Here is a 12,365-nt window from a genome sequence, read left to right on the forward strand (position 1 = left end):
GATAGAAGAACTCTCTGTAGAAAAGTCTGACCCGCGCACTGCCAAAATGTGACTTTCACTTTTTTACAGCAGGCTACACCTGCTGGTCCACCTGCTATTGCCTCTGGTCCCACCCACCACTGAAATGCGCCCCCCCCCCCGAGGTTGCACATTAGTCAATGCGGCCCTGAGGCTGGAAGAGATTCCCAAAGCCCTTGCATCTATCTGAGTAGCAGTGGGAGAGCTAGAGATCAAATCCTCGTGGAGCTGGGTGACCTTGGGTCCAACTCTTTCCGCCTCTCTGATTTAACTCCCCTTGCAGTAGCTGGGAAGGGACAAAAAGGAGTTTTGGGATTTTAAAGAAACAATTTCATATGTTGTGTGTCTGTTTCTCAATTTGATCCAGGTGGTATACAAATAAAACACAGCTCTTGGTAGGCAACTCTTCCTTCTTATGGTTATGTGGGGGCAAGGACAGGTCAAGGTCAAGTCTTCAAATAGAGGACTGTCCTGTGTAACGTAGGACTCATGGCCACCTGTAACCCAGAGTAGCAGTGATGGTGATTTGGCAGCCTCCTTTTTTGTTTTGTTTTTTGGAAGTTTTGATTTTAATTTTTTTATTTAATATACCGCCCTATACCTGGGGGTCTCAAGATATAAAACCACGAAATACCTAATAAAAATAAAAACAACCCAATAGCCACCTCCCACCCACCCCCCCAAAAAAAAACATTTTAAAAGGGCATAGGATGTAAATCAGATCAACCAAAGGCCTGGTTGAAAAGGAACCATTTTCGCCTGGCACCTAAAGGTGTATAATGAAGGTGCCAGGTGAACTTCCCTGGGGAGAGCATTCCACAGACGGGGAGCCACTGCAGAAAAGGCCCCGTTCTCGTGTTGCCATCCTCCAAACCTCTCGAGTTTGTCTGCAACTCTACAGTTCTGTGATGATTTCTACCGTTTTGCAATGGCCGCTTCCTTCCTTTCCTTGATTTCACATTTCTCTTTTTCCACCGTGACCGCGGGAGGCTTAAAACTTTGTTCTTCTCTTGGTTCTTGCAGCGGATGCTGAGGATGGGCTGGAGCTTGAGGCTTGCACAGATGGCCAACAGCATGCCGCTCTCAATGCCTACCTTGTCATTAACAGAGAGAGACGAGAGGAAGTGGGGCACTTGGCCCTTGAAGCCTCCAACAAGAGCTTGAGCTTCAAGGCCCATGGCTGTGGAGGCCCAGTCGCTAAAACAGAGGTGTAGTGTTTTCAAAAACAATGGGAACCTCCAGATCCCCATTTTGTTCTGTGCTTGTTATTATTCTTGCTCAAGATGGGATCAGGGCAGTTATGTTCTGGTTTTGTGATGGGGAAAGACCATTTCTGGCATAAACACCTCCATCCTGTTGCTTGATACCAGTTGGCCTTGGAGTCCAAGATTTCTTGGTGGGGATGCACACATTGCTGCGCCAGATGTGGCCAGCAGTAACCCTGGTGATGGTACCCCTAAAGTGAGAGAAACCAAAGGGGTCTCACATTTGAGGGTGGGGCTGTGCTAGGGTCAAAGACCCCCACCTGCTGCTGTTTGAGCCAGGAGATTTACCGTACTTTCCCGAGTATAACACGCCCCCATGTATAAGACGACCCCTATTTTGGGGGGACTCCAATTTAGGGAAATGGGGGGAGATTGCCCAGAGTTGTCAAGCTATTTTTTTGCGAAGGATTTCCCAGGGTTGTCAAGCCATTTTTAGGATTCTTTTAGGGGCAATTGCTGAAAAACAGTCAAAGAGAAAATCATCGTCTTCTACACAGAAAAGTACAGTACTTCTAGTGGTTTGGGGTTTTGTTTCTTGGTGGCTAGATGGAGAATGATTGTTTTTGCTGAGGCAGGTAAGCACCTAGTCATGTGCCTGGAAGGGAGATTTTGAGACCACTTAGTGGAGGGGTGGGGTGGGGTGACAGGATCCCAGTTCTGTGGTGTCAAATCATGGGTAAACATGAAGTAAACATGATCCACAGCTGGACTCTAGACAGTGGAAAATGTAGTTTGATTGTTGAGAATGGTTAGGCAATCCTCATTTCCCATCACAGAGCTACAGTTCCCAGAGTGCCCTAGAAAGAGCGATTAACTACTAAACTATTCTGAGAACTGTAGCTTTCTGAGGGGGAATAGGGGACTCCTAACAACCTTTATCACCTTTAGCAAATTACACTTCCCAGGAGTCTTTGTGAAAAGCCATGACTGTTTAAAAGTGGCATGATACTGCTTTAAATGTTAATTTGTTGAAATAGTGCCTTAGAGATCCCAGACAGTGAGAGCTAGGCCTCGTGTTCACCTTAGTAATCTTTTCAAAACCACACATCAAAGGCGTCTTCTTTCTGATTCTCGCAGTCAAAACTGAGTAAGATCGCATCCGATCTTCAGCACAGGCTGGTGGCAAAGATCAAGAACCTGGAAGGATGCCTCCAGGATTTCAGGAAATCGGTAAGAGGTTGGCAGCAACTATGGCAAATGATCAGGGTTAGCCCAACAACATCTGGAGGGTTACAGTTTCACCATCCCTGCTATATGAAACAAAAACAGTACAACTGTGTCTCCTTTCTTCATTGCGTACTTGTAAAAAAAAACTGCAGCCAATTAGTACACTTCTTGGTTTGGTGCAAACCCTGCAGGTGCAACACGTTGACTTTCTCTATGATGCTGTTGGATGGCTTTTAAAAACCTCCCAGGAAGTAGCAGGAATCCTCCAAAACAAAATGAGAGGAGTTGTCCAGTTGTGGAAACAGAGCGGAGTCAAGCAAGTACTACAGAACAGCCTCCCACTTTACCTGGGCAAACTTCAAGTCATCATAAAACAAATGCAGATGGAGATGCAAAGTAAGCAGGGCAGGGTGGAGTGATTTAAAAAAAAAAATTTAAGGGCCTAGCCAAAGATGGGGACTCTCAGGTTCAGGGGGTGGGGAGGTATGTGGCCCTCCAAGCCTTTCTATCTGGCCCTTGGGACTCTCACCAGACCACGCCCCCTCCCCAACTACCTCTCTTCTTCCCAGATGATGTAGCCTTCACTGGCTCTGCGTTGCACCTTCCTTGGATATTTTTGCCTGTACAAAAATGTGTATTATTAGAAGAAATTTTCAAGAAATGGCTGGTGCATTTTCACAAGGACATTTTAAATAATAAAATTTTAAAAAGTGACGCAGAAATTTGAAGAACTGAATTTCAGGGTGGGGACAACGAGAAACTGAAATTGACAAATTTGCCCATCCACAAGTCATGTATGTTAATTTCAATAGGTCTACTCTGAGTAGGAGCAGTGATGGATACAACCCTTTCCCCACTCCCCATCACACTCTCTTCCCCGCCCTGTTTCCTTTTAAAAAGAGCCATTGACAACACTGAAGGATGCCTATTATGACGTGACGTTGAAACCTTTGGACGAGGTGTGGCAACAGAGGACGGAGGAGTATCTGAAGAAACTCCAGGCTTTTGTGCCCACGCTGGTGAAGGATGTGTGGCTGATGGAGCCGATCCAGGTTTCCCTGAGATTGCTGAAAACCGCCTTGGATATGGTTGGTATTTAAAAATTATTTGTTTCCAACAGGAGTTTGCTTATCATACAATCACAGAATTGTCAATTTGGAAGGCCTCTTTTATACGTGGCAACCATTTTGTGTTGTGCCAGGCCCTCATGACAGCCATTTTGTGTTGTGGTACGCCTCATGAAGTTTTCCATTTCATGACAGGTGTCCGCATCGCTTTCTCAAAATTTGTGTCCCAGAACTTGGCTCTCATCTTGCCATGGCAAGGCGGTGAGGTGTCAGCAAGATTGTCACGTCCTCAGACTTCACTTCAACAAGCAGATTTCTTTTTAATGATACACACTCTCTGCCATTGCTTTTTATAATTTAAAAAAATCCAGTTTAAATTTATCAATGTTAATTCCTTGGGTTTGTGTTCTTTTTACCCACCCTGTGAAACAGGCAACGCAACAGATGCTAAGCTGGGCAGAAGCCAAATTTTCCAGAGCAGTGAGCAAGCTTCAGAAACCTTTATCAAGCCTCTACAGTTTTTCAGCCAGGTAACACTGTGGAATGATTGCACTTGGGTGAGTTCCTACAAAATGCATATGCACAGGAGTTCCTACAAAATGCAAAATGCATAGGAACTCATATATATATATGCCCATGCACCCATACTTTGGTTATTCAAACAGTTACATTTGCCACATGGCATGGCTGGCTGCATCTTGCCTGGACTCTGACGTTGCCACTCATTTCCCATTTGGGCTATTAACTGGGTTGCCTTTCCACCTGGGAAGACCCCAGCAGAGTAACAGTGCAAACAGTGCAGCTGTGTCTCCCTCTTCACAAAATGGTGTAGAACTGTCCACTGAGCCTCACAGTTAATCGGGCAGTGATGGCTCTCTTCTTGGATAGCATTAAAAGATAACTAGATAAATTCATGGAGGATCAGTCTATCAGTGGCTATGAGCCACAATGCCTACATTCTGCCTCCACTGTATGCTAGGAATTGCAAATGGGGAGAGTGCTGGGGGGCTCAGGTCCCACTCGCGGGCTTCCTAAAAGGCATCTGGGTTGTGGGACCAGAATGGGCCTTTGGCCAGACCTATTGGGCTCTCCTGAAGTTCATACGGTGCCTTTCAGAAACTGCTCTGTGGAAGTGAGATTGCCAATGAAGCCTAAAGGAGAACCCACGCTGGACCTGGCAAACATCACAAACTATCTCATCGAAGAGAAACTTATGAAGCCTTTCCGAAGGCTGTACAGCATCAACCCAGCTGCGGAATATTACCGATTCAAGCAAAGAATTATGGAGAGCCCGTTTGAGCGTAAGTCTTCTAAAACCCCTAATTTCCATTCGCTTCCTCTTATCTCATGGTGTCAGGGAACTGCCATCAGAGGGAAGAGGAGAGGAAAGTCGCTCCAGTGATGCAGGGGAGGGAACTAGCAAGGAGAGAGAGAGGGTTCCCACGGGGGAAAGAAATCCAGGGGACACCAGGGAGAAAGGGGAAGCCGAGAGCAAGGCGGAGGGGAGGCTCAGAGACTCTTCCAGTGAAATCAGCGGAGAGAGCACAGGACCTCCGCTTGGCACGCCCACGCTGCGCAGAAGGCTTCCACGCAGGGAATCTAGGCGGAGACTTGGAGTCAAACAACTCCTATGTTGGCGCAAATTTAGGTCCTGCCCACTGACGGATTCTACCAGTGACTAAGACAGTCGCGTTTCAAGGGCTGTCAACCGGGGAAAGTTTTAGCTACACGGCTAGCTTGGAGCAGTTTGCAGTTTACGCACAAGCAACCCCAATTCCCATTACACATGGAGTATAAGACAGAAAGGAATGCACAGGAGCTGTAACAACAACAGCAACAACAACCCCACGTGTTCCCTGCATCTCTGCAGTTTCCTTCACAGCTTCCACTTTAATTGCGCAAACGTAAATTTCCGCTATGCACTTGAGCCCTTCTTGCAAAATGCTGAAAGTGACCTCAGTGCAGATGTCCAGGCCAATGTTTGAGGTTAGGTCCCACTGCCTGGTAATTGCATAATGTACCCTGTGCTTGCTGTCCTGGAATGGGGTTTGGTTGGTTTGTCGGTTGGTTTGTGTTACTGGATAGAAAGCATCTCTGGCTTAGCCATTTCCACATGCCTTGTATGGAGAAGGTCCCTGGCATCTCCAGAGAGGGCTACAAGGGACTCCTGTCTACAATCCTGGCAAACCACCACCTGTGGAACAGTACAGAACTAGCTGGATTTGAGGGTCTGGCTCAGTTGAAAGCAGCTTCCTATGTTCAGCTGGGCCTGCTCCATAGTTTAGGGATTTCTATTCCTAGGCTTGCCATATATCCGGAAAATTCTGGACATGCCAGGAAATCAGATGCCTAAAATGGCGTCCTGGGATTTTTTTTAATACATTTTTATTGATTTTTTAACATATCATTTCCAACAATCATTTAACATAAATTCTTATCTTTTACAATATTTTAGATTTCCATCAACAAGCTCTGAAGATTTTCCATACTTTATCACTTATTCTGCATTTCTTAATTTCTCTATTACTTTTAATTAATATCATTAACTACGGTAATAATTCTCTTCATAATCTTCATTGCAATATTTCACATAATCCTCCTTACAGAACTTCTTGCAGTCCTACTTGCGTAATCTGTTTATTACAGTTGCTTTTTAGATAGTTCAAATATTTACTCCAGTCTTCTAAGAATCTTTGATCCCACAGGTTTCGAATCCTTCCTGTTAATTTATCTAATTCTGTGTAGTCCATTAACTTCATTTGCCACTCTTCTTTCATCGGTAATTCTTTTTGTTTCCAGGGAATTTTTTTGAATTCTAAGAGCTTTCCAGAATTTCCCGTACATATTTTCCTCTGAGCAGCAGCAGGAATGTCCCCCCTTACATGGGAGACCCAAAACACACACCCTCCTCACGTTCAGCAGCCCCAGCTGAGGAGGAGGAGGAGGAGGGGAGTGCGAAGGACAGTGGAAAGAGGGCGAGAGCACCCCCAAGCACCCGCCAGCCATCCAGAGAGGAAAATAAAGATGGCTCTGTTATCCTGCCCCCACCTTCCTCCCCCCTCAAGAGCTGCTGCATTCCCTTCTTGAAGCTGCCTCAGCTGCTGCCTCGAGGAGGACAATTGCTCCCCTTTCTAGGACACAGAGCAGGAGGCGAGAAGCCTGGCTAAAAGGGAACATGGCATGTTATGTACTGAGTTCAATAGGATCCAAAATGCAGCAGTCTCATTGGTCCTAGTACAATAGGATTCAGAATGCAGCAGTCTGATTGGTCCTAGAAAAATGCAGCAGTATGATTGATCCGCAGGAGCCACCCAATCCAGCTCTAGGTGGAAGTGAATCCGCAACCTGATTGGCCTACAGGAGAATCCCGGAATCAGCCAATCACATGTGGCCCATTGTGTAAATAATGTATTTAAAGCAGATATTTTGGGGGAACTTTCATTTCCTTGCTACTATGAGCTGAATAAGGAGCATGAAATCCACACTCGATTCTGAGTATATTTCAGGGCATCTGTTGCTACTTGCTCAGGAGCAGGTCCAAAGGAACTTACCTCCTCAGTCCCACCCTCCCAAAGCAGGGTGGAAAAACCTCAACAAGGAATCTCCCTTTCTTTCCCTGCTAGAGGAAGAAGAATAAGAATTGGCTCTTGAATTTTTTATTTGTCACATTATGTGTCCTCTTTCTTTGTTTCCTAAAAAAGTTCAACAACTTTGGGGGTGCTAGGAATTTTGCTTTTTGAAATATGGCAAGCCTAGCAGTTCCAACACAGGTCGTGTGTGGTTTAGTGACCCTACTTTTCACATCCTCCCAGATCATGCCTTGTTGATGGGGAATAAGCACCTGAGGACATTCGACGGGAAAATATACAGTTTGACCTCCAAATGCAGTGTCCTCCTGGCCAAGGATTTTGTTCATGATGCATTTACTGTAATATTAAATCTGACCAGCAGTGGCAGACGGTCACTGCACATCACCATGAATGGTACCACTGTTGTTATCTACCCAGAACAGAAGGTAACTACAGGTCTTCTCCATTTTTACATCTGTGTCTTAGCTTTGGGGTGCAATGAGTTTGGTATTTATGCTTTCCAGGTCTTAATTTTGTATTAATCTTGAGGAGGTTCTTATTGATAGGAAATGTGGGCTGACTAAATCTATAAACCAGAGGAAATTGTTCTGGAGTCTGGCCAGTGTTAAGTTTACATACAGATGAGAGTGGGGAGGAAATGGATGTGGGGCTGCTAAGGGGTGTGGCTTGCAAAAGTATGTGCCCTGGAGTGAGTCCCAAGGACCAGAGAAAGGGCTGCATTTGCCCTCCAGATCTGAGATTTCCCCAACCCCAGCTGTGCCCCAAAGGCCTCTTGTGGGTGTAATTTAGGTGGGAAGATACAGAATTTCTATAATAAGCCAAGGCCACCTCACCAACTTATTGCAAACCTCTTTGCATTCTGAAAACCCAGTCTCATTGTAACCTCTATTCCCCCTTGCTGCTTTTAAATAGATCTACAAGAAGTACAACTATTCCCTGTCAGAGGAGAACTGCCAGCATTTTGACATCCCTCCTGAAGAAAATGGCCTTGCAATCCAAAGATATTCTGATCTTGTAGAAGTGTCCACGACCAATGGGGCTTTGTTTTCATGTGATCTTCGCTATGACATCTGTACCCTTACTTTGGATGGATGGCATCATGGTTTGTACTCTGCGTTTTGAGCTATGTGTGGTGGATAGCAACGTAAGAAGCCATCGCTTCCCATTCCACCCTATATATGCCACATGCAGATCGGTTTCTGTTCTGCTGCACTTTGTCTTCTGCCAAAACCTGATATTTGTCTTGCTTTCCACTATGGCGAAATTATGTGACTAATGTAATATATCTCCCGCCAAACTTAATTTAGGGCTGCCATATGCTGGGAATTTTCCGGACAATGCCAGGATTCAGCCCTTGTAAACAGTGCCCAGGCAGAAATTGCTGAAATGTCTGGGGAAATCTGAATGTATGGCAACCCATGTCCATGTCAGACATGTAGATTTGGGCGAATTTCCTTAAAAATAGCTCAAAACTTCTTCATCATCATTTCGAGATTTTGCAAAAGGAGCACAACAACTTTGGTCAAAAAAAACTTAACGTTTCCCCCCACACACACACACACTTTTTGAAATATGGCAACCCTAGCTTAGTTGAACAAGTTAAGTTTACAGCACTACTTTAAAATGGGGGCGATAGGTGGAGAGATGCTACCAGGTCATCTCTCGGAATTTCCCCAAATAATTAGTCCTTAACCAGCATGAAACATTCCACAGTCCTGCCCTTTGAGGTGGTTGAGACTTGCTTTCTCTTGCATTTTTAGGCGTGTCTGCTGGTCTTTTTGGTACCAATGACAATGAAGCGGGCAACGAATGGATGCTTCCAGACCATTCCTATGCTGGCAGCGTGCAGGAGCTCGTGCATGCATGGCAGGTATGCCAGCGGCGCATTTACATTGCAGAGGAGCCACTGAGTGTTGTGGGGAGGGCCGCAGCTCCGTGGTAGAGCAACTGCTTGGCACGCAGAAGGTCGTAGGTTCAATTCCCGACATCTCCAGGTAGGGTTGGGAGAGAAATTCCATCACTGAAATCCTGGAGAACCACTGCCAGTCAATGTAGACTGTTAAGTTGTGGGTGAACATATCAGACGACACAGCGATTCTTCCAAATCAGCTCTTTATTTGTAAGCTGGAACAGAACTGAGGAGCTCAGTCAGCCTGCTTATATAGAGCTCCAGTACAATGTAACTGTTGCCATTTTCTAAAACTATCCAATCACTGAACGTCACTTTCAATCCTTCATTTGCATACAAACCATCCAATCACTGAACGTCACTTTCGATCCTTCATTTGCATAACTATCTACAGTATCCCCCTACTGGCCCAGGGTGAGAACTTCAGTACATAACATAGACAGTACTGAGCAATGATTTGGCTGTACAAACTTAGGCTTGTGGTTAGCTCTCTGCCAGCTAATCTCAAGCTTGCAACCAAGGTATACTGTACAGTTTACTGTTTGTGCTTTGTCTAGGAGGGCTAAACCACGAACCCACATTTGGAGCACCCGTTAAGTCATGCGTGGGTGGGTGTGGAAAAGCTGCATACAAATAAAACACTTTTTTAAATGAGTCGGCTACTGGCTGTTTCAAAATAGTCTTATAAATAAATATATAATGAGGTGGAAGGTTCACAGGCTATGAAGGACTTGCTCACAAATTTATTGACAGCTGCACGAATTATGATAGCCAGGAAGTGGAAGGGGCAAGCAGAATGTAAAATGGAAGAATGGTATAAATAGGTGTGGGATATAGCTATTAATGATAAATTAGCATGTGCCATTAAAGTGTGACAGGGAATATGCAGGGGAAATGATTTTGAGGAGATACGGAAGGTGTTTGTAGAATAAGTACTGTTAAAACGGAAAGGGGTCAAACCATTGCAAGAGGTGATGAAATTTTGGGAGGTTGGATAGTTACAATGAAATGGTCTCGGTGGTGGGGCACACATTTTTATTCTCATTTATTTATGATTATTATAAAAAAGTAAGTAAGTAAAATGCATTCGATTTTCGCCACCCAGGTGAGCGACCAGTGCAGCCAGATGAAGAGGACCCCCAAGCCGTGTCTCAATTCATCTAGCCCCGAGATCTGCAAAGCTTTCTTCCTGGATGCTGATTCCCTCTTCAGGAACTGCTTCAGAGTAGTGAGTACCCCCCTTTTTTTTTGTCAAAACACAACACAAGATACGAGTTTGCTGCTGTTTGCACGCCATAATTCCAGCCTACCTGAGGTCTGCGCCAGCTGCCCCTATGTCACCAAGCCAAGTTCAAGATTCTGGCAGCTCTGGTTTTATAGGTAATGGCGGGGAAAACCCTTGCTTGAGACCCTGGAGAGCCACTGCCAGTCAGAGCTGGCTATATTGGACTACATGGGCAATAATGGAAGCTTCCCTATCTGTTGTCTCTGTTCGTGATGACAGAAGCAATGTTAGACCAAAACAGACGGTTCCGGATTTCTTCCCATGGGACTTACCACCTCTTTCTTTTAAAGGTGGACCCAGAACCATTCTATGTCCTGTGCAAAACTGACATGTGTGAACTGCAGAGTGTAAAAGCAGCTTGCACCTTGGCTGCGGCCTTTGTGAACTTGTGCAGCAGAAATTTTGTTCCCTTGCAGATGCCGCTTCAATGTGGTAAGGAGGTTGTTGTTGTATGTTTTTTTTTGGGGGGGGGTTGGTCTGGCTGTCTTCAAATAATCTAAGGATAGCATAGTTAGGCTGTATGCCTGAGTCCCTTCTAATTCCTGGATCCACCAAGGATTCAACTGCTCAAATAGCCAGGCCAGCTTTTTTTAGTAATGGCCTAAGTATGGGTCCTTAGGGTAACAGGGGAAGTGGCTCTGTGCCACAGGACAAATGGGTGGGGGCCCCTCCCTCACCTGTCTAGTATTTAGAAGGAACCAAAACCTTGTGAGAGTTGTGTGTGACAGCTAGAAGCACGTGGCAGGCTGTAGCTTGTGAGGGAGAGACATGCTTGATATCTGCTTGAATCCAAGGCCGTGGCTGTAGAAGAATCAAGACCTCCTTGGGACGTTAATGCCGTGAGCTCCTCTATCATAGGCTCAGGTTGCATATATGTATAAATAAACCATATAGCTAAGAGACACCACCCTGTCCTTCATTCCAAGGAGGCTGAACTCTGGATAAGCGCCTGGAACCTCAGTAATCGGGGTGGCAAACAACAGTTTATAACCAAAACTGCCAGAATGTTTGGGTCAAGGGTTGATCTGATGTGCTTGTATTTATTTTATTATTTTGATTATGCTTTTCTACAGTTGACCTCCCCATCAACCTTTTTTATTTCAATTTTGCAGACCTGAGGCTGACAAACAGCAGCTTGCCTAAGACCGTGCAATGAGCTCATGGCAGAGGCAGAGACTCGCACTCAGGTCTCCCAGATCTCAAGGCCGACTCTCTAATGGAGGACCGACCACACACTGGCTCTTGATGTACTTTATCTGTTTGGAGGCCCAGTCTGCCAGCCAGCTACTACGTGGCTTTAGTGAAGAAACTCGGGGAATAGTTAGACCTGTCTAACTTTCAGATAGTTTCTGATTCCACTTTGTTCTGAAGAAGGCGAAAATGTGCCTTTCTGTGCCCAAAACAACTTTAATGTGACTTTACCATAAAGAACATCCAGCATGGAAAGCATCAAGCGCAGTAGAATTTATAATAAATGGAAATGGGAAGATATGTTGTGTTAACAAATGAAGAATCTCATTGTAGAAGGGTGTCTTGCTCAGGCTGCAAACGGGGAAATCCAGGCTCTGAATTCTGGCAGCTCTGAATTTAGGATCCTCAGAATAAATGCAGAACAATTCCTGAAATTTCCCTTTGACACATGGCTGGTAGGTGTATTCAACACCTTTCAGCGAAATGCCTCATCTTTGCTCTTGCTTTCAATCTCCAAATCCAGCAATCATCGACATGAACTTGATATTGCCATGTGCTAAATCCATTCCTTAGAATACTTTTAAACTGCCTGTGCAGAGTGAGTAATGGCATGTTAGAAATCACTGGATGAAATGTCTTGGCTGCCATATCACCTTAGATCTTGTAAGTTAAATAGACTGAACTATTTTGATTGAATAAGAATAAGAATAATAACAATAAACCAATTATTAGGAAAATCATGCCACGAGGTTGTCTTTATTTACCAGGGTTTTAGGGGTTTTTTGTGACAGATGGCAGTGATAGCCAACAACTTATCTTTTTTTTTAAAGATATTTATTAAGGATTTTAAACATTAAATTCACCAAACACATA

The 12,365-nt window shown here is 44.8% G+C and overlaps 1 protein-coding gene across 1 annotated transcript in view; it reads left to right on the top strand.

The window, feature by feature from the left end:
• LOC310692813 (uncharacterized protein) overlaps positions 1 to 12,232 on the top strand; it is a 105,536-nt gene extending 93,304 nt beyond the window's left edge. The window contains exons 62-73 of the mRNA XM_083474107.1: positions 1,042 to 1,226; positions 2,361 to 2,453; positions 2,642 to 2,846; positions 3,351 to 3,538; positions 3,950 to 4,047; positions 4,634 to 4,818; positions 7,330 to 7,532; positions 8,020 to 8,209; positions 8,868 to 8,977; positions 10,122 to 10,244; positions 10,592 to 10,733; positions 11,414 to 12,232. Coding sequence (XP_083330233.1) covers positions 1,042 to 1,226; positions 2,361 to 2,453; positions 2,642 to 2,846; positions 3,351 to 3,538; positions 3,950 to 4,047; positions 4,634 to 4,818; positions 7,330 to 7,532; positions 8,020 to 8,209; positions 8,868 to 8,977; positions 10,122 to 10,244; positions 10,592 to 10,733; positions 11,414 to 11,457 — 1,766 coding nt within the window. The 3' untranslated portion in view covers positions 11,458 to 12,232. The remainder of the gene's footprint in view (positions 1 to 1,041; positions 1,227 to 2,360; positions 2,454 to 2,641; positions 2,847 to 3,350; positions 3,539 to 3,949; positions 4,048 to 4,633; positions 4,819 to 7,329; positions 7,533 to 8,019; positions 8,210 to 8,867; positions 8,978 to 10,121; positions 10,245 to 10,591; positions 10,734 to 11,413) is intronic.
• Positions 12,233 to 12,365: the final 133 nt, after the last annotated feature.

Source organism: Podarcis liolepis, assembly GCF_965112155.1.
Source record: "Podarcis liolepis genome assembly, chromosome: 14".
NCBI classification, from domain to species: domain Eukaryota; kingdom Metazoa; phylum Chordata; class Lepidosauria; order Squamata; family Lacertidae; genus Podarcis; species Podarcis liolepis.